The 20,683-nt window shown below is 36.5% G+C and overlaps 1 protein-coding gene across 1 annotated transcript; it reads right to left on the reverse strand.

Moving 5' to 3' along the window:
* Positions 1-3,606: 3,606 nt before the first annotated feature.
* LOC123544283 (interferon-induced protein 44-like) lies at positions 3,607-19,030 on the reverse strand. Its single transcript, XM_053543754.1, has 6 exons — positions 18,513-19,030; positions 18,122-18,183; positions 9,380-9,577; positions 6,044-6,187; positions 5,560-5,731; positions 3,607-5,172 (listed from the first exon to the last, which is right to left on the reverse strand). The coding sequence occupies exons 1-6, from the start codon at positions 19,009-19,011 to the stop codon at positions 4,856-4,858; spliced, it is 1,392 nt and encodes a 463-aa protein (XP_053399729.1). The 5' UTR covers positions 19,012-19,030; the 3' UTR covers positions 3,607-4,855.
* Between the last annotated feature and the right edge of the window lie 1,653 nt (positions 19,031-20,683).

The raw sequence follows: 20,683 nt of genomic DNA on the forward strand, positions 1-20,683 counted from the left end.
CTGGCGCCAAGCGAAGAAGTCAAGGCATACTGACACGCAAAAATGCTGACTTACTAAAGCATGAAATGATAAAGAAAATATACACTGCCTCACAAAGTGATCGTTACCATGGATATTTAGTAGATAGTGTGCACACCTCCTCGCCAGGGTGATCGTATCCGCGGCTATTTGTTCGAGAGAACACTGCCTCGCCAGGTGATCCTACCCACGGCTATTTGTTCGAAAGGACACTGCCTCGCCAGGTGATCGTACCCACGGCTATTTGTTCGAAAGAACACTGCCTTAGCAGGTGATCGTATCTGCGGCTATTTGTTCGAAAGAACACTGCCTCGCCAGGTGATCGTATCTGCGGCTATTTTTTCGAAAGAACACTGCCTCGCCAGGTAATCGTACCCACGGCTATTTGTTCGAAAGAACACTGCCTCGCCAGATGATCGTATCTGCGGCTATTTGTTCGAGAGAACACTGCCTCGTCTAGTGGTCGTATCTGTGGCTATTTGTTCGTGAGAACACTGCCTCGTCAGGTGATTGTATCTGCGGCTATTTGTTCAAAGGAATACTGCCTTGTTAGGTGATCTTACCCAGGGCTATTTGTCAGGGAAGAAGATATCACCTTGCCAGGTGATCGTACCCACAGCTGTTTTGGGAGAACACTACTTTGCCAGGTGATCTTACCGACGGATATTTGTCATGAGAAGATATTACCTCGCTAGATGATCGTACCCACATGTTTTTTTTGGGGGGAGAACACTGCCTACCCAGGTGAGCTTACCCAGGACTATTTGTTAGGGAAGACATTACCTTGCTAGATGATCGTACCTTCAGCTGTTTGTTTTTTTTTGGCGGGGGTGGGGGGGGGGCGAGAATACTGCCTCCGAGGTGATCTTACCTATGACTATTTGTTAGGGAAGACACTATGTCGCAAGATGATCGTACCCAAGGCTGCTTTTTTTCGTGTGTGTGTGTGGGGAGGGGTGGGGTGGGGGGGGGGGGGGGGGGAGAACACTGCTTCGTCAGGTGATCTTACCTATGGCTTTTTGTTAGGGAAGAAGACATTACCTCGTTAGATGATCGTACCCACAGCTGTTTTGGGAGAACACTGCCCCGCCAGGTGATCTTATCTACGGCTATTTGTTAGGAATGTCATTACCCCGCCAGATGATCTTACCCACATCCGTTTTTTCTTTTGGAGAATAATGCCTCGCCAGATGGTCGTATCCAGGCACTTTAATGCACCCCCTTCGAAGAAGTGGAGGTATACTGCTTTGCAAGTGCCGTCTGTCGGTAGAGCGAACGGTTTCTGCTAAATTACTTGAGAACCACTTGATCCAGAACATTCAAATTTAGTAGCATGATTTGGCCTGTGAAGTAAATGATCCCTATTGTTTTGGATTTCAATAGGTCAAAGGTCAAGGTAAGAGATATCTGAACATTGAAAATTATTTATGCAAAGTAACTTGAGAAGAACTTGACCCAGGACTTTTAAACTTGATAGCATGACTAGAATTATGAATTAAATGACCCGTATTGTTTTTTGGTCATAATTGGAAATGTGAAGGTCACAGAGGTCTGAACCTTGAAAATGGTTTCTTCTAAACTAGATAACCACTTGACCCTGAATCGTCATACTTGATAACATGATTTGGCTTAGAAGTATGTGTCTTTATTGATTTTTTTGGATCAATATCTCAAAAGTGAAGGTCACGAGGACCTGAACGTTTAAAACTATTTCTTCGAGGTAACTTGATAAACACTTGATCCAGAACCTTCAAACTTGATAGCTTATTGGGCTTATCAAGCAGATGAGTCCACACTGAATCCACGTTGGGCTTATCGAGAAGATAACTCCACTTGTTTGTAGTCTAAATAAATAAAATGTCAAGTTCACGGGGGCCTGAACCTTGAAAATGGTTTCCAATCAACAAATTGAGAACCACTTGACGCAGAACGTCCGAACTTAACAGCACGATTTGGCATATGAAGTAAATGACACCTTTTGTTTTCTAGGACCAATATGTCAAAAGTAAATGTCATTGGGACCTGAACAACTTGAGAACCACTAAGACTAAAACCTTCAGACTTTATAGCATGATTGAACTAATGATGTACAAAACCATAATTGTTTTGGTGTCAGTTAGTCAAAGACCAAAGTCACAGGCGCCTAGACTGAAAACGGTTTCGACTGATTAATCTGAGGACCACTCGACTCACTATCTTTGAACTTGACATGATGATTGGGCTTATAAAGTAGATGGCTCCTGCTGTTTGGGATCAGTAGGTCAAATGTCAAGAACACAGGGACTTGAACAATAAAAACTATTTATATCCGCATAGCAACTTGAGAAGCACTTAAAACTCTTCAAACTTGATAGGTTGATTTTGCTTTAAGTGTTCATGACCCTCATGTACCCTCATGTACCCCCTTCGCCTTATGTCGATTGGTCGATCAATTGCTATTTTCACGTCCGTACACAAGACTTGTTAAAGTGAGTTATAAGTGAGTTATACTAATGACTAATAACATGGTTGCTACAGCTAGTGTCGGGACTGATTCAGCTGCAATAACCAATTGTCCACCTGTCGGTGCGCTTGCATATTTTCAAAACGTCTTATGTCCTATCTGTAGGTAAAATGTCAAGGCCACGGTTGCCTTGATCGTACCCGCGGCTATTTGTAACAGAGAATACAGTCTCGCCAACTGATCGTTCGAAGGTATTTATAAGGGAGAACACTACATCGACAAGTAATCTTACCCGCGGCTATTTAATAGGGAGAACACTGTCTACCCAAGTGATCGTACCCGCGGCTTTTTGCAAGGGCAAAAACGGCCTCGCTAAGTTCTCGTACTCGCGGCCATCTGTTAACAAGAACACAACCTCGCTAGGTGATCGTACCCGCGGATATTTGTAAGGAAGGATACAGCCTCGCTAGGTGATCGTACACGTGACATTTTGTAATCGAGAATATTATCAATCCAAAGGATCGCACCCACGACTATTTGTAACAGAGAACACTACCTCGACAAGTAATCGTATCCACGGTTACTTGTTAGGGAGAATATTGGTAGTCAAGTTATCGTACCCACGGCTTTTTGTAAGGGATAACACAGCCTCGAAAAAATTGCCTCGCCATATGATCGTACCCGCAGCTATATATTAGGCAGAACACTGCCTGCCCAAGTTATCGTTCCCGCAGCTACTTGTAAGGGATAACAGTGCCTCGTCTAGTGATCGTACCCGCGGCCATTTGTAAGGGAGAACTCAGCCTCGCCAAGTGATCGTATCTGCGGATATTTTAAAGAAAAACACTGCCTACCTAGGTGATTATAATCGCGGCTTTTTGGAAGGGGGACTACTGCCTCGCAAAATGATCGTCCCCGCGGCTTTTTGTAAGGGATAACACTGTCTCGACAAGTAATCGTACCCACCGCTATTTATATGGGATCACTGATCGTGGAAATGAGATAGTAACGTGATAATGGAATTTTATGGGAAAACATTCTATAATACCAAAGTTATGCAATTACTTTATTTCACTCCTGCGACGCAAAACATGTACAATACGGAATTTCTATCTGTATATTCATATTTACATCGGTAATAAAAGCCATATTTTCGACAGAATTTATATTGGTATGTAATAAAAGTAGTTATTTCGGGATAACACAGCTTTTGATATTTTCCATTAATTAAGAACCCAGATTGTGTGTGAGAAGCCTAGATGAGAGAAATGTTACTAAATGGACGAGGTAATTTTCACAAAAAACGTGCTAAAATTTTTAATTTTCTTTCTCGCTTCAACAAAACAGTGTTATTGTACGGTTTATGATTTGCTTTTGTGTTAAAATCAATTTACTTATCAAAAAATAAATACATTTACGTGTTTTGAGACTTTTAAAATTGAATGCGTCAAAAATATTTAATGGAAGGGCTAATTACAAAATGGGCACTATTTCATCAAAACGAAGGAAAAGATGGGACTTATGTCATTCGGTTGCTATTTCCAAGGCGACGTAATGTGTGAGTATTGTTGATGTGTGTCAGTACATCAACAATTCGTCGCCTTGGAAATAACACAATGCATTGGGTAGATACTGAAATATTAATTCGCTGAAAATCGCGAACAGAATATTGTTGAAAGAATTAAGGAAAATGTACAAAAAGAGCATAATTTTACCAACATGAAGACAAGAGTTATGGGACCTATGCCATGATGTCAGTATTACCATGTGAAGTTTTATTCAATTGTGTTGTGTAGTAAATGAGATACTTGATCGCTAATAATCGCGAACAAAGTTTTGATGAATTGTAAAGACACGTAAGTGCATTTCCTTTAAATTATGGCACATTTATACGGTATTATTAAGACTGAGCACTAAGTGACATTGATCTTTGAGCTAGGGCTCTGGGTCTTGTAAGGGACATGTCGCAGAGTTATACTGTATGTTTAAACAAAGCTTTTTGAAAATATCAGTGTATGAAGAAGTGATACATCACACGTTAAGAATTAGCAGGTGCATAAAACGCCTAAGTATAAAAAGGGGCATAGTTTCATCAAAATGACAGCAAGAGTTATGGAACTTATGTCATTCAGTTGGTATTATCATGGGAAAGGCATGTGTGATTCAGTTGCAATGGGTAATAATTAAGATATAAAGCTTGCAGAGCGTCGTTAAAAAGTGTGTACATACGACGCCGACGGCTGGTGTATAGCAATAGCTCTTGTGGCATTCGTCATGTCTAACTAAAAAAATCATAAAAAATTAAAACAAATGTAAAGAAAGCTCGAGAAAGCCTCGTGGTATTCTTCCTCATGATATGTACTTCCTAACTAATTTTTCAGTGTGTCCGTTTGTTTATTTCTTAACATTCATCTTCTCCGTTTTCCGCTGTGCAGCTGCTCTCTTGTCCATCATGTTCTCCATGTAATCTTCCGCGAAGTATAAAATCTGCCGCAGAGTAAGTAGTGCCAAGATACTGATATTTTCTTCAAGCTGCATCTCATTTTCGTAGTTCTTCACCGGAAGTACGTTACCACGTGGTAAACCAAGTAGTTGAGACGCTTTCTCGACATGTTCTTCTACCGTTTCGCTTTTGAAAACTTGCGATACGTTTTTCTCTACATCTTTACAGAGTTTGTCTACTTTGGTAAGAAGAAGTGCCTGCGGGATACCTATAAATGTATGATATGTATTTACTTCTACTGATTATATCACTTTTGATATTACAAATTAAACACTAATTCAAAGACTTCTCGACAAATCTTTGATGAAATGTAATGTTATCATTAATCATATAAATTACAATCAAAACCGGCAAATAGTTGATTCGATATGAAATGGTGTATTTGTTGCAATAGACAAATCAAATAGATACATCTTCAATATGGCCATTTCCTTTTCTTTATAATCTTATTTGTTACAATTTATCATGTACAGAGATTCTAACAATGCAACTCAAACGTTGTAAATGCTGTGTTGCAGTTGCAGTATTTTGTCTGAATCAAATACTCTCACAACATTATACAATGTTAATATAGCAAAAACACTCAACACAGTACCTTTTTGATTCATAAAGGTTTGAAAACTTTTCATTTTCTGTATGATTTTTGTTGGTGTAACTTCAAGCGTCGTAGAGTCCAGTACAAACACCACACAATGTACCTTATCCTCTAGTGTTGGTTTCACTATAAAACCCTCGGTTTCTTGAGATATTGGAGCTGCAGGATTGAACTGAAATGCAATGGGAGTTTATTCCAAGTGCACGCGCAATAGTTCACTAAAATGCATTTTAAATTAATGTGTCAAGAACATCTATACTAACGCCCGGCATATAAACTTTCCTCAAGCCCACCTGATAAATTCAAGGCCAAAAAGACTCTAGCCAATAAGAAGTTAATATTTTTATTTATCATGTAATAATTTCAATTAAAACATCAAACAACCAGTTGAATGATTAATGATGACCAAAATGTTGGATTACATTTCTAGAAAGTTATATATCTGACAGAATTTGCAATACATATACAATATGTAGAAATCTACCTGATAATATTCCGGTACATTTCCATCAAGAAGATAGTTACATTCGAGTACATCCAAACCCTGCGATTCTTCTAGCCCGCGTGTGTCGCACAGTTTGAAGTTAAGGTTAGCCCCGGATCGAACTCGCACAAGATATGGAGTGTACTGTCAAAATAAGATAAAACAAGACGTGTAATCAATGATACCTCATTCAATCCGAACACTCTACAAGACATTGTTAACGAAACATTTCTGTTAAAAATCATAAATATATAGGTCCCTATCTCTGATGTTTCTTTCGTGTCCATGCAAAATCATGAAAATAATTATTACACCATTTCTTTCGGACACAAACAATATACTGGCGAGAAATATTGCTCGGTTCTGTGGCCTATTAGGACCTTTCTTTGGTTGTATCGCATGTGAAGTCTTACATACCGCACTAACCTCCTTGATCTGTATAATTCATACAATTTATTCTTCTACTAGTTAACGATTTTGTATCATGATCGTCTTTTTTCTGTGCAACATTAAAATGTTAGTTTAAACCCAGTATTTTTGTCTAAAACTATTTTAGACCTAAGGTCAACAATGCCCAGTCTGCTATTTTCGAACACACTGCCCCAGTAACTTAAACGTTTCAACCAAACTGACCTTTTAGATAAGGTCATGTGTCGTCTGGCAAAGCCACGTTTTAAGGGAAACATTTCTGCCAAATAAAATATTCCTCAATAATAGCATGCCTAAGTTACCAAAGGTATGACCTAAATAATATCTTATATGACCTTTCTCCCTAAGTTTGACCTTGACTATGAGATAGGGACATGTATTCCCAGGTAATACCACATTTTCAAATATGTAAATTTTTCTGCCAAATTAAATGAATTGCTCAGTGCATGTCGAAGTTATGGCCTAGACAAAATCTTATATAAGTTCTGACACCCCTGTGAAACAATATCTTTGCGGTAGGGACTGCGGTTTGAACTTAATAATCTGTCTCACTGAGGCAAATAATTCTGTAAAAATAAGACTGATTCATGCATGTCGAAGTTACAGCCCATACAAGCTTTAAAATGACACTTGATCCCTAAGTATGATCTTTACCTTTGTGATTCGAAGCAAGGATTTGAGCGCTACATTCCATCTAAATGAGGTTAGCATTTCTGCTAAATTCAATAAAAATTGTTCCATGCATGTCAAAGTTACAGCTCGAACGTCTTTAAAATGACGTTTATCTTGAATTTGACATTGACTTTTGAGATACGGATCTGATGTCTGATTTAGACGAAACAAGAGGGTCATAATGACCCTGGATCGCTCACCTGAGTAATATGAGCTACATGTATCAAATGTCAAACTGATGCTAAAATATTATGGAAGTAGGTCACATTTATGGTCAGTGTGCAAAACTGAACATGTCACCCAAATTTCAAGGCTGAATCTTAAAAAACAAGAAAGTAGGTCAGGTCACATTCATGGTCACTAAAAGTCAGTTTTAAGATCGTTGTGCAAAACTGTACATGTCATCCAAATTTCAAAGCTGTATCTTAAAAAAGAAGAAAGTAGGTCAGTAGGTCACATTCATGGTCACTGAAAGTCAGTTTTAAGATCGGTGTGCAAAACTGTACATGTCATCTAAATTTCAAGGCTGTATCTTAAAAAACATGAAAGCAGGTCAGTAGGTCAAGGTCACAGTCAAGTGACCCCTAATTACTTGGGATCACCAGATAATTATAATTAAACAGTCTAGGAAATATGATCAGATAATTTTTGAAGTATTTTTTCCTGTATAACTCATATAACAAGTGACCCCGGGGCAGGGCCTCTTTTTACCCCGGGGGCATTATTCCAATAATCTTGTTAGAAAACAACTAGGCAATGATTCTTACCAAATATTAAAGGCCTAGGCATTGAACTTTCAGACAAGAAGATTTTTATTTTTTTTCCTATACAAGTCTATGTAAACCTTGGGACACCCTGGGTGGGACATCTTTTCAACTAAGGGGCATAATTTGAATAATCTTGGTAGAGGGCCACTAGGCAATGGAACATACCAACTATCAAAAGCCTAGGCCTTCCATTTTCAGACAAGAAGATTTTTAAAGTTTTTCCTATATAAGTATATGCAAAATTATGTACCCCCAGGGCAAGGCCTCTTTTTACTCCAGGGTAATAATTTGAACAATCTTGGAAGAGGACCATAAGACAATGCTACATACCAAATATCAAAGGCTTAGTTCTTGTGGTTTCAGAAAAGAAGATTTTTAAAGTTTTTTTCTATACAAGTCTATATAAACCATGTGACCCGGGCCTGGGCGGGGCAACATTTGACCCTAGGGGGAGAATTTGAACAAACTTGGTAGAGGACTATTTGATGATGCTACAAACCAAATATCAAAGCCCTAGACCCTGTGGTTTCGGACAAGAAGATTTTTAAAGTTTTTCCCTATATAAGTCTATATATACCATGTGACCCCCGGGGCGGGGCCATATTTAACCCTTGGGGGATATTTTGAACAATCTTAATAGATGACCACTAGATGATGTTACATACAAAATATCAAAGCCCTAAGCCCTGTGGTTTTGGACAAGAAGATTTCAAAGTTTTTCCTTTCGGTTGCCATGTCAACCAGAGTTCTGCATGGATTCCATTTCTTTGGGCAAGTTTGATAGAGGGCCACCCAAAGATCATTTCTAAGAAGTTTAGTGTAAACCTGCCCAGTGGTTTTGAAAAAGAAGATTTTTGAAATTTACAATACAGCCATATAGGGAAAATAAGCCCCGCCACCAGGCGGCCATGTTTTTTTACCGAAACAGTATGGCTTAGGCAATTTTGGTAGAGGGTGACCTAGAGATAATTTCTGCAAAATGGTTTTGAAATCCGGCAAACAGTTTCTGACGAGAAGATTTTTAAAGATTTTCCTTTCGGTTGCCATGGCATGGCATGGATTTCAATTCTTTGGATCATTCCTGTGAAGTTTGGTGTAAATCTGCCAAGTGGTTTTGAAGAAGAAGATTTTTAAAAAAATTGTTGGCACACGATGGACGACGCACGAAGGACGAAGGGTGATCACAAAAGCTCACCTTGTCACTACGTGACAGGTGAGCTAAAAACATGTTTTATGACTAGTTATTTACACACCAGCAATGATCATGATAATTTTGCTGAAGCAACAAAGGTTTTACATAGTCGCTTACGATGTCTAGACAAAGTACGTCACGGTTCTTTTATGTATAACACTAAATGAAATGGTTCATCTTGCAATCAAATACAGCCTGTGTTATAGCCAGTACTTAGAATACTAAAATAATTTAAAAATTACTTATGGTGTTCGACACTGAATTGAAAATACCTACAGCAGTTGTAAGACTCTGCTCAGCGCTACCACTACACGCCCTCTGTGTGATACGGCCCCGGAATATGGAGTTAATGGTATTGTAGAAACTCGACTTCCCAGCTCCAACTGGACCGATCATCAGGACCCGAGCCTCAGAAATACTCAAGTCCGGGAGCGATTTGAATGACACAATGTCTTCATTAAGCTCGTCCAAGAACTGAAAATGATTAGGTACTGGATAATATGTATTGGTACGAGAGCTCACGGACTTTTATTGCAACAATTGAGGCCAAAAGATTATGCATTTTTGGACTTAATATTTCATATCCTCCATGAAAACCCATTTCTTAAGTGTCAAAGCCGTGCCTATCTATATTTTGTTTTTGTTTGTGGTAGGGGAGGTAAAATTCACTTGTAAAATATTAGGGGGTGGGGTAAAGTTTACGTCTGCCAGTTTTTTCACTGTTTAATTACAGTAACAATTGAATTGTCAGTAAATGTATATATGTCAAACAATGACAGCAATAAGGAATTCATCAAAATGGAATGAAGGGCAAATTTGATATTAAAGGTCAAATGTCAAATTCATGTGAAAATCACAAAATTTGGCATATTTGAAAATTATTTTTATTCTTAGAAAATAGTTGGTTATCAGAAGCCACTCATCTTTATCTATGTAATGTGTATATATTAGCAAAAATCAGAAATACAAATATTATTGCAAAAGGTCAAGGTCAGCCCTGATAATAGAAGGTCAAAGGTCATTTCCATGCCAAAATGTGAAAACTGTTACCTTTACTTTTTTAACCTGTTTAATATGTTTTCACATTATTAGTCGCTGAAGTTAATTCATTTTAATGTTTGTATGTCAGGCAAAGTCAGCAGTGAAAATATAACCTCAAAACCGCAAATAGTAAATCTAATATCAGAGGTCAAAGGTCAAATTTGTTTTGAAAAAATGCATAAATAACTTCCATTTTGAAAAATAACAGATACCGTTCTCATTATTAGTAATTACTCGTAATTTAGTTTAATGTATGTATGTCCAACAATGTCAGTAATAAAATATAGTCTGGAATGAGTCAAGTTCAAATGTGATATTAAGGGTCAAAGATCATTTTAAGTAAAGGGATGAAAATATAGCTCTTTACCTTTTCTCTTTGTTGATATTACCTTGTCGATATCAGTCAATGATATCTGTTCATTTTAATGTATAAATGTTAGGAAATGTCTGGTATGCACAAACTATTTCGAAACATTCAAGGTAAACCATAATATCAAAGGTCAAAGGTCAAAAGAGTGAGTAAAATGTTGCAATAATACCTGTTTTTAATAATTATTGTTGTTTAAATGTTTCTGTTTTTTCATGTTAGCAACAGATCTATGATCATTTTACTGTATATTTGTCAGACGATGACATGAAAGAGAAATAAGTCAAGGTCAAACCTGGTTTAAAGGTCATAGGTCATTTTTACATAAAAAGATCAAAGTAGTAGTAATCTTACTCATTACTATGTTCAAAAAGAGCTTGTTGTTACAATTCACTGTTAGCAATATTATTTTAATGTATATATGTTAAGCAAGGGCAGCAATGTTGGTCTTAAGTCAAAGCCAAACCTATCATCAAAGGTCAAGGGTCAAATTTGTGTGAAAATAAGCAAAAACAACATTATTCGTTTAAAGGTATATATAACAGATGATATCATTGTTTCTTAATATTGGAAAATTAATCAACGTCTAACCTGATATCAAAGGTCAAAGGTGAGGGTCTTCAAGGAACTCACAGTATAAAAAACTGGCTGGAAGAAGTTTGGGAGCCAATGGAAAGATCCTACGGCAAGCCTACAGAGACACCGTTCAGCTAACTACAGAGTACGCATCCATCTCATGAGTAACCGCTTCCTAATCCAGTAAAGATAAACAGAATAAGGTTCAAAATTCTGGCCTGAGGATTATTCTCTGACCATTGAAAACAACTCTAATAAAAGAAATGGAAAAGACAGTTAACGTTGAGCCATTAGAGACAAGACGAGAGTACAAAAACCCTTGTGCAGGCAGAGAAGGCAAAGAGACTACCATCACATCCACTCCACTCAAAACTCAAGAGCAGAGCCAAGAACGGAATGAAACAACAGAGTCTCAATCATATCGTGAATGAACTACAAAAAGGGAAAGCAACAGCAATGGACGAAGAAGCAAAGCCACTTGTACCCGATCAACGGGTTCCTAGAAATTGTGCTTCGAAAATCAGATTGGAGGTGCCATGAGTAGATGAAAAGGGAAAAGAGCATCAGGCTCACCTGCAATCTCTAACGCTAGAAATGATCAATGACCGCTATCCAGCAAATACAGTTCCAACCTCCAACTGCATAGAGAGATGCTCAAACTCTACTGAAGATCAGCTCTGCGTCAGACCGGAAGAACGTAAATGGAGGCTACCTGCACAATAATGACTACACAAGCTAAACAAGCTAATCATGCACATCCAAACAACTATCCTCCATCTGTGCACTGGACACTGTGACCTGAGAAAACATATGAAGAAGCTGGGTGCTGCAGAGACAGCTAAATGTCAGTGCGGATTAGCGGAACAAACAAACACCATTCCACATTTTGCAGAGCTGTTCCTATTTGGAAGAAGCACGCCAGAAAGTTTGGCCCACAGACATCTCATTTGAGACAAAGCTGTGGGGAGATGCCAGAATACGGTACATTTCATTTCCGCACTTAACCTTAAAATATAAAACGGCCATAAGAAACCGAAAGGCAGTAACAGAGTAAGTAAAGGTCAACATTTATATGAATTAACATGACTGTTACCAATCACTGTTTTGGAAATTAGATCTGCATTGCTGACATTGCCATACAATTATACATAAAAAAAAAATATTTTCAATGAAAGAAATTACAAGTCAAATTTCAACGAAGAAAAAAAACTAAATATGCTGTATTTTGAATTTTTACATGAAAATGACCCCTGACCTTTAATGTAAGGTTTCACCTTGAACAATTTTCATTATCATTTCGACAGTGATATTGTCTGTTTTAGATATTTTAAAATGAATAATGGTCAGTTTTACTATTGCCGAAAATACTCTAAAACAATAAAGAAAAATAATTGCAAAAATGCTGCTTTTTGCAAAAATTTTACACAAATTTGACCTTTGACCTTAAATAAGTAAATAGGTTTGCTTCTGACTTATTGAAATAAGACCTGGTTGACCTTGAAAGTTTTGAAAGTGTATGTGCATACCAGACATTGCCTAACATTTTCACATTAAACTGATCTGATATCATTGACTAATATCGACAAGATGTTATCAACAAATTTTAAAGAGAAAATGTAAAGAGCTATCTTTTCATTCTTCTACTTGAAAATGACTTTTGACCCTTAATATCACATTTGAATTTGACTCATTCAAGACTTGAGACCTAAATTGCTGCACTTCCTTGACATGCATACATTAAAATAAATTGCTAACAGTGAATTGTAACAACAAGCTGTTTTTGAACATAGTAATGAGTAAGATTACTACTACTTTGATCTTTTATGTAGAAATGACCCCTGACCTTTACACCAGGTTTGACCTTGACTTATTTTCTTCTTTCATGACATCTTCTGACAAATATACAGTAAAATGAACATAGATCTGTTGCTAACATGACAAAATACATACTTTTAAACAATAATAATTATTAAAAACAGGTGATATTATTGCAACATTTTACTCACTCTTTTGACCTTTGACCTTTGTTATTTTGGTTGACCTTAAAGTTTCGAAATTGCATGTGCATACCAGACATTGCCAAACAATTTATACATTAAAATAAACTGGTATCATTGACTCATATCGACGAGGTATTTTCAACAAAGAGAAAAGTAAAAGCTATTTTTTTTCATCCCTTTAATTGAAAATGACCTTTGACCCATAAAATCACATTTGAACTTGACTCATTCCAGACTATATTTTATAACTGACATTGTGGGACATAAATATATCAAACTAAATCACGAGAGATCGCTAATAATGTAAAAAGTATGTGTTATTTTTCAAAAAGGAAGCTATTCATGCAATTTTTTTTCACACAAATTTGACCTTTGACCTCTGATATTAGCTTTATCCTTGGTGGTTTTGGGGTTACATTGCACTGCTGACTTTGCCTGACATACAAACATTAAAATGAATCAACTTCAGCGACATATAATATGAAGACGTATTAAACAGATTAGAAAAGGTAATGGTAACAGTTTTAATATTTGTGCATGAAAATGACCTTTGACCTTCAATACTCAGGGCTGACCTTGACCTTTTGCAATCATATTTGTATTTCTGAGTTTTACTGATATATACACATTATATAGATAAAGATGAGTGGCTTATGAAAACAAACTATTTTCTGAGAATAAAAATAAATTTCAAGTATGCCAAATTTTGTGATTTTCACATGAATTTGACCTTTGACCTTGAATATAACGTTTGCCCTTCATTCCATTTTGATGAATTCCTTTTTGCTGTCATTGCTTGACATATATACATTTACTGACAATCCAGTTGTTTCTATAATTAAACAGTGAAAAAAACTGGAAGACGTAAACTTTACGCTACCCCCAAATATTTTACAAGTGAGTTTTACCTCCCCTATCACAAAAATAAGTGAACAAAATATACCCTCGAGTAACCAGTTTCCGTTACGGTAAGGAAACAACGCGCGATTTCGTGAGTAATAATTGTATATACTAAAACTATTTTACTAAAAAATAAAGTGAAAAACTTACCTCGTTTCATCCAAACAGTGTTTAAAAGTATAATGTGTTGTTAACTGATGGACGCTGCCATTTTTAAACATCTACCGGAACTGACTTCCATTTAGACTGGTATACCCGTTTTCGTTACCTTTACGAAATGGCCGAATTAAACGGAATGAAAGATACTGCAATAACAGAGACCCTATAATATTCAAGATTTATTAGTTTCCTATCATTTCTGACACATGTATTGTTATGATATCACTAGCATATACTCAAATTAACAGTTTTACACACAGTGTGGACACTTGAAAATATCACCCCTTCTAACCACCCTAACACTCGAGCAATAAATCAAGTGCGTCCAGTGTTTACAAATGTCACACTGGGCCCATATTACAAACACTATACCAGGACAGTTTGCAAGCTCTTCTGGCTGAAATTTACCACACATGCAACATTTTTCATCATCCTCATCATCAGTAATATCATCTTCAGACTGCAAAGGCGTGTTCAAATCAATAGGGCCGCCAGACTTTTGGATACCTGAAGTTGACTGAGCTGGTGCATTCAAATCACTACATACTACTGGTATTTTAAGACAGGGGCTGGCTGCTTTTTCTACAGACTGTTCTACTCTGACAGGGGTATTGAATGTAGGCAATTTATTCTTAACTGGGACAGCTTTTGATTTCTTTGGAGTAGACACAGCATCTAAATACTCCTTAACCTTTTTGCTTGTTTCAGGCTCAGTTATTGCCTTACCAGCAATTATTTTACTAATAGACTTTCGCTCTGTCTTAAATGGTGGTTTGAACACTGGTCTTTTTTTCTTAAAAAACCAGCTAATTGTGTCGTCAACTGGCACATCAGTTTGTACAGGAACAGAAATGTTAGTGTTGTTCCTTTCAGACTCACTAGCTTGTACCAGCGGAACAGCAACAAATTCCTCATCAACATAAGGGATGGTTTCATCCGAATCCGACTCGGGCTGATCATGATCAGGAGCTACAGACTGGCATAACTCTTCAGAGAAAGAAGACTGAAGTTCTGATCTGAGTTTGTTTGTTTCAAATAGATCAGTATCAACAGAGTCTGGGCAAAACGGATAAATACCCGATTTCTTGAAAGCACCCTGTAAATTTTTCACTGAAAGTGCAGTAGCATATGCCTTACATGCAATCATACATACATTGTACCTGTCAACAATTTTGCCAGTTTCCCTCTGAAATTTACCACATTTATTACTGTAAACCTTGGAAAAAGGCCCAAAACACCCAACATCCATAGGCTGCAATATGTGTGAAGTGTGTGGAGGCAAAACGTACAATATAATATCATGCTCTGTAGCCCAGTCAATAATACTGGGTGATATATGTGAGCGATGCCCATCATAAAGTAACAACAAAGGGCGTTTTCCATTAGCATAGTTGATGAAGTGAGTTTCTAAATAGTTTTTGAACACCTCCCCATTGGACCAACCAGTCTTAGAAACTGTCCCTTGCGCGCCTGGTGATGCGCCCTCCAACAGCTCTGACCTCATTCTTGCTCCTGAAATATTAAAAAAAATCTATTTATATATGATTTAAAAAGGGAAGTACATACAATGAGAGAATATCCTGAAAATTCTTACCTGCGAATACAAAGTATGGCGGTATCTGCTGTCCAATGGCATTCCCACATCCAAGTATAGTTGTTGTATTTGATTTCTCCGAGGTGATGACATTCGTTGTACTATCCCTTGGACCAACAACAAAAGACGGCTTAAAATTTTGCTGAATGCCCTTTTCGTCAACATTGTATATAGATTCAGGACTGTCCATTATATTGTACTTCACGAGAATGTGATGCAACTCTGTGAAATACCTCTGGACACTTTCTAGTGACGTTGCCCTGGCTCTCAGGTCAGATACTGTCTTGGGTCGTTGTACTTTAAGCTGAGGCCACCTACCCAGGAACCCATAAAACCACTTATAAGACAAGGGTTTGTCTCTGTCTCTCCTACCAAGGCATGATACAAACTCAGAGGCTACATTTATCAACTCAGCCCTTGTGTAAGGATACCCAACCTTAGCCATATCCTGTATATGTTCAACAAGCCTGGCCTCCTCTAACTCCGTAAGCAAGGGTCCTGGTCCTGACCTGACAATATATCGTATCAAGAATAAATCACAATACAGTCATAAAAAAATTGGCATGATTCGAAATTTCATTATATCTGATTTAAACATTATTATATTTGACGTATTTTTGAACTGTTTATAAACCTGATAGTTTCCGGGTCCACGTGTCCTAATACACGATCTCTAAGGGTTTGCATTGGCACATTAAACACCTTCGATGCCCTCCGCACTGAAAGATCACCATCCTTAACACTCTCGTAGGCCTTTGTAAGGATAGTCGGAGAATACTGCCTGTATTTGCGTTTTGCTGGAGGTGGGCTACTATAAACCTATAGTAAATTTACAAAGAAGTTTTACAATAAACAAATTATACACCAATTAATATGACCGTTGCCTGTGTATTGATAGCATGCTTTAACTAAAACAAATGACCACAACCTTCTTATTAACCAAAAAATACATTTTAGAATATATTACGCTTTGTAAATTCTTTCTCCGGAAGTGTCAGACTATGTAAGAAAGTACCCTTTCGCTTCATTTCGTAAAATTAATTGAAACTGTGGAACCAGTCTACTAAGGCCGTAACCTTCTTGTCAAAAATGTAAACAATCGGCTGCAACCTGTCATTTTAGGGAAACGTTAATGTATAACAAAAAAATGAATGAAAGAAGTAAGGAGCATTATTGCATTAACATATTTATATTATTTTACATTAGTATGGGAAGTAAAACGGATTTCTTACGCCTCCAAGTACTACACGGAGCATTTTTGTGTGCAAAAGATGACTTGACGTTTCGCAAGTTGTCTCCCGGGCTATGACGTCAGAAAACAAAACAAAGCGCGAGCTACATGTAAACATTTCCGGTATCACGAAATTGAGGGTATCACGATTTGAGGTTACTCGACGGTAAATAGACACGGCTTTGACACTTAAGAAATGGGTTTTCATGGAGGATATGAAATATTGTTTCGAAAAATGTATAAACATTTTTTGACATTTTTTGGCCTCGATTGTTGGAATAAAAGTCCGTGAGCTCTCGGACCATATCTTAAAGTCCTTAAATAACTGGCGAATATGTGTAAGTGAATGTTAAATTAACTGGACAAACATAATAAAGTTCACTCATTTAGAATAACCAATATTCACGTATTACCTATTGCCGTCAGAGGTAATCGCTAAATCTGTTTCAATTGTTTATAGTGGATTTGCTGATATAGATGAAATGATCCTGAAAACTCTGTCAGACAGACAACAATGACGGAAGTAGATGTAATATCAATAGCAGGCTCATGAACCAGAATAAGCTAAAAGATTAATGATAATATCTGTTGATTCCTAGAGGCTCTTTCCATTAACACGCGAGTTCATCTGAGTAAGTTGAAACCAAATTAGAAAAAACACTTTTGTATGTGTATTTTTCTAAAAGATGGTAGTTGAAATCGAAGGGAAAAGATCGCAAATGATCATATGAAAATATAACATTTTGAGCAACGAAACACCATATGCCGATTCGACCAAACGGCTATTTCATCGTCAGCAACTACTGTTTGTTTTAGTTTTGTCGACGTGATATAAGGTCATCTGACATTTTTTTCAGTCTTAAATGGAAGAGAAGTCTCAAAGGTCCTCCACCAGGCTATGTTTCAGAACCTTGGGCATCAGAGCAGAACCACTGATCTGCTGCAAGCCCACTCGGTGACTTATCCATGAAAATATTCTACATCCATTGTCAATTTACTTCGAGATTGCAGCCATGGAGGTGCCTCCAGTATGCTGTAAATACCCATTTAATGATAATTCTTTTCGCAGTGAATATGAATATATTAATCTATTTTAATACCAAAATATCTGTAACGATTCTAGGATACTTGTATTTTCTTTTGCCATTACCTTTTCGTTCCACCCTTTCATTTTACGCCACGGCTCTTGAAGTGCTTTTTTTCTTTGACCATCTGGAAAATATAAATGTTTTAAGGTTTGATTAAATTACATTACTGTTACACTTAGACAATTTCCCGAAACTTCATCCAATGAAAGATATATATCTATAGATAATTTTTTGCATAAAATTGACAAAGGTATCAATTTGTAAGGTTCTTAAAAAGAAATTGTTATAAAATATATATGTTGAAAAATTTTGATATGTCTAGTATCGAGAGGTAAAGAAAGTTATCAGAGTATCCGGCTCTTCATTCGAATTGAAAATTGGGACATTTGCACATAGCTGTATGTCTTCGTCTTTGGCTACAATTATTATATCATTGAAAACAACAAGACTTACTCGCAACCTTGTAAACTTCTAGTTCAGTTACATACATGGTACCATTGTTGATCTGGTTGGCATTCAAACCTTGATTGTTGTAGTTGTGACCAAGGCTCATGCTGCCATTCAGAGCAAAGTAACCGCCAGAATTGTTAACTGATCCACTGAAAGTATATAGGTCATGTCCACTGCTTCCACCAAACGTGGGCCCATATCCTGTATAGATAGCATAATTTGCGTTTGTTATTGGAAGCTTCACTGGATTAACCACTTTGTTGTAGTGTAGCCGGTATAAGAAAGCAGTAGCATCATTCACATACCCGCCAGTATTCGTCCAGTTTCCAGCTGTATATCCACCATAGACCGATCCTTCTTGGTTATACAGCACCGTAACTGTAGGTCCCTGGTTGTCACATTTCTGATGGAAGAAGTTGTAATTACATCCATCTTTTGTGATAGCGTAGAGCAGTGTAAATGTTTTAGGACCTGTACCTATCCACTGTTCCAGCTGGTCCATGTCCTTATCTGTCAACTGCCCTGTCATTGTAGATCTACAGAAAAACGTAAGATAATATTTTTAAAGCATGTAGTTCCAAAAAAGGTTTTGCTTATTCATAAAATGAGTCAGTATACATTCTCTCCTGATAAAACTTTAACGAACCATTTACTGACAGAATGAAGTTTTGATGAACATTTACTTGGTCAGACAGATAACAGAACGGATGACTACCGAATATAGCAGGCCTACAAATACATTTACAAATATCACAATCATGTACTTTCGTTTTCGATTCCAGTAGATAATAAATTTCCGACAATTTTATATAATGCATGTACAATTCATTATAGATCTATATCTATAACTACAGAGTTAAGTTTAAACAATGTAAATCGAAACAAGTATAATAAGTAAAACTTTTATTTATTCGAAAAACCCTACTTACCAGTACGGATTATCGAATGTACCTGTACAACACCCTCTGTCCAATTAACACTGTGCAGGACTCTAAACACGGCTAAGACTTTCAGTACGTTACATAAACCATTATTATGAAGCTGTAATTTTTTTGATAATTCTAAAGTATGGCAGTCAAAATATTGTTATGTGAACATTTTATTATTTTTTAATACGCATATTTCTGTTAGTACAATAATCGTTTAATATGTATCGCTTTGTGACCTGTATTATATTTTTAGAAAATAGCCTGCATTTTTCTAAAAATAATGAGGTGTTTGCACACTCTGGTGAACATTAATTGCGGAAATTATTACTTACTTTGAAGAAAATACCGAAGTTCTTTCTCACAAGTGTGTTTTTTGTCAAGTCTTTTGAAACCACCCCTCGAATGAATTTTTGTTTTTGTTCAAAATGTTCAAGTTCATTTATTATATATTGTATGACTGGCTTAACCTTTGAACATTCCCAAAAGAGATGGATTAAAGTTTCCTCCTGGCTCTGACAAAAAGTGCACAAATTATTATTCTTAATTTTCATTTTAAACAGTAGGGAGTTTGTTGCAAAAATTCTATGTATTATTCTCGTTTGTAACCACTGTATTATGTATCTCTTGTACACTTAAAACATAACTATACATTAGGTTCCAATTTATACTATTTTTACTTAAGCAGTCCCACTTAGTTTGACTTGTTGGTATATCTTCATTTTTGGTAAGATTTTATATAAAAATTTATTTATATCTGTCTTTAAAAGAATGGGATGCATATAACAACTAATATTTGGATTTAAGAGTTGTTTGTTTTTTTTCTAATGGTATTTTTATTTTTTTAATATAACTAGTAACAGCATTTCTTAAACCAAAATAATGGAGGAACTTAAGCGGCCTTCCAGTTACTTCTTGTAAATTGTTAAGGTCTAGAAACTTTCCATCATCATCAATTATGTCATTTACAAATCTTATCCCTTTTGAATATAATGAAGATATGTAGATATGCTTTCTATTTATACAAAAGTTGTTATTATAAAAAAGTGGCATATTAAGTAACTGTGCTGTATTAACAATAGGCAGCTTATCCATATAACAAATGTAAGCCTTCAGTACGTCTATCCAGAAGGTATTTTTAATTTTTTCAATAGTAATTTGAGCATATATTTTGCCACAATTAAAAAGTTTCTCCATATCAAATATTGATCTTACCAAATTATAACATTTACTCTTGCTATTACAAAC

The sequence above is a fragment of the Mercenaria mercenaria genome, chromosome 1 (genome assembly GCF_021730395.1).
Source record: "Mercenaria mercenaria strain notata chromosome 1, MADL_Memer_1, whole genome shotgun sequence".
Lineage (NCBI taxonomy): Eukaryota > Metazoa > Mollusca > Bivalvia > Venerida > Veneridae > Mercenaria > Mercenaria mercenaria.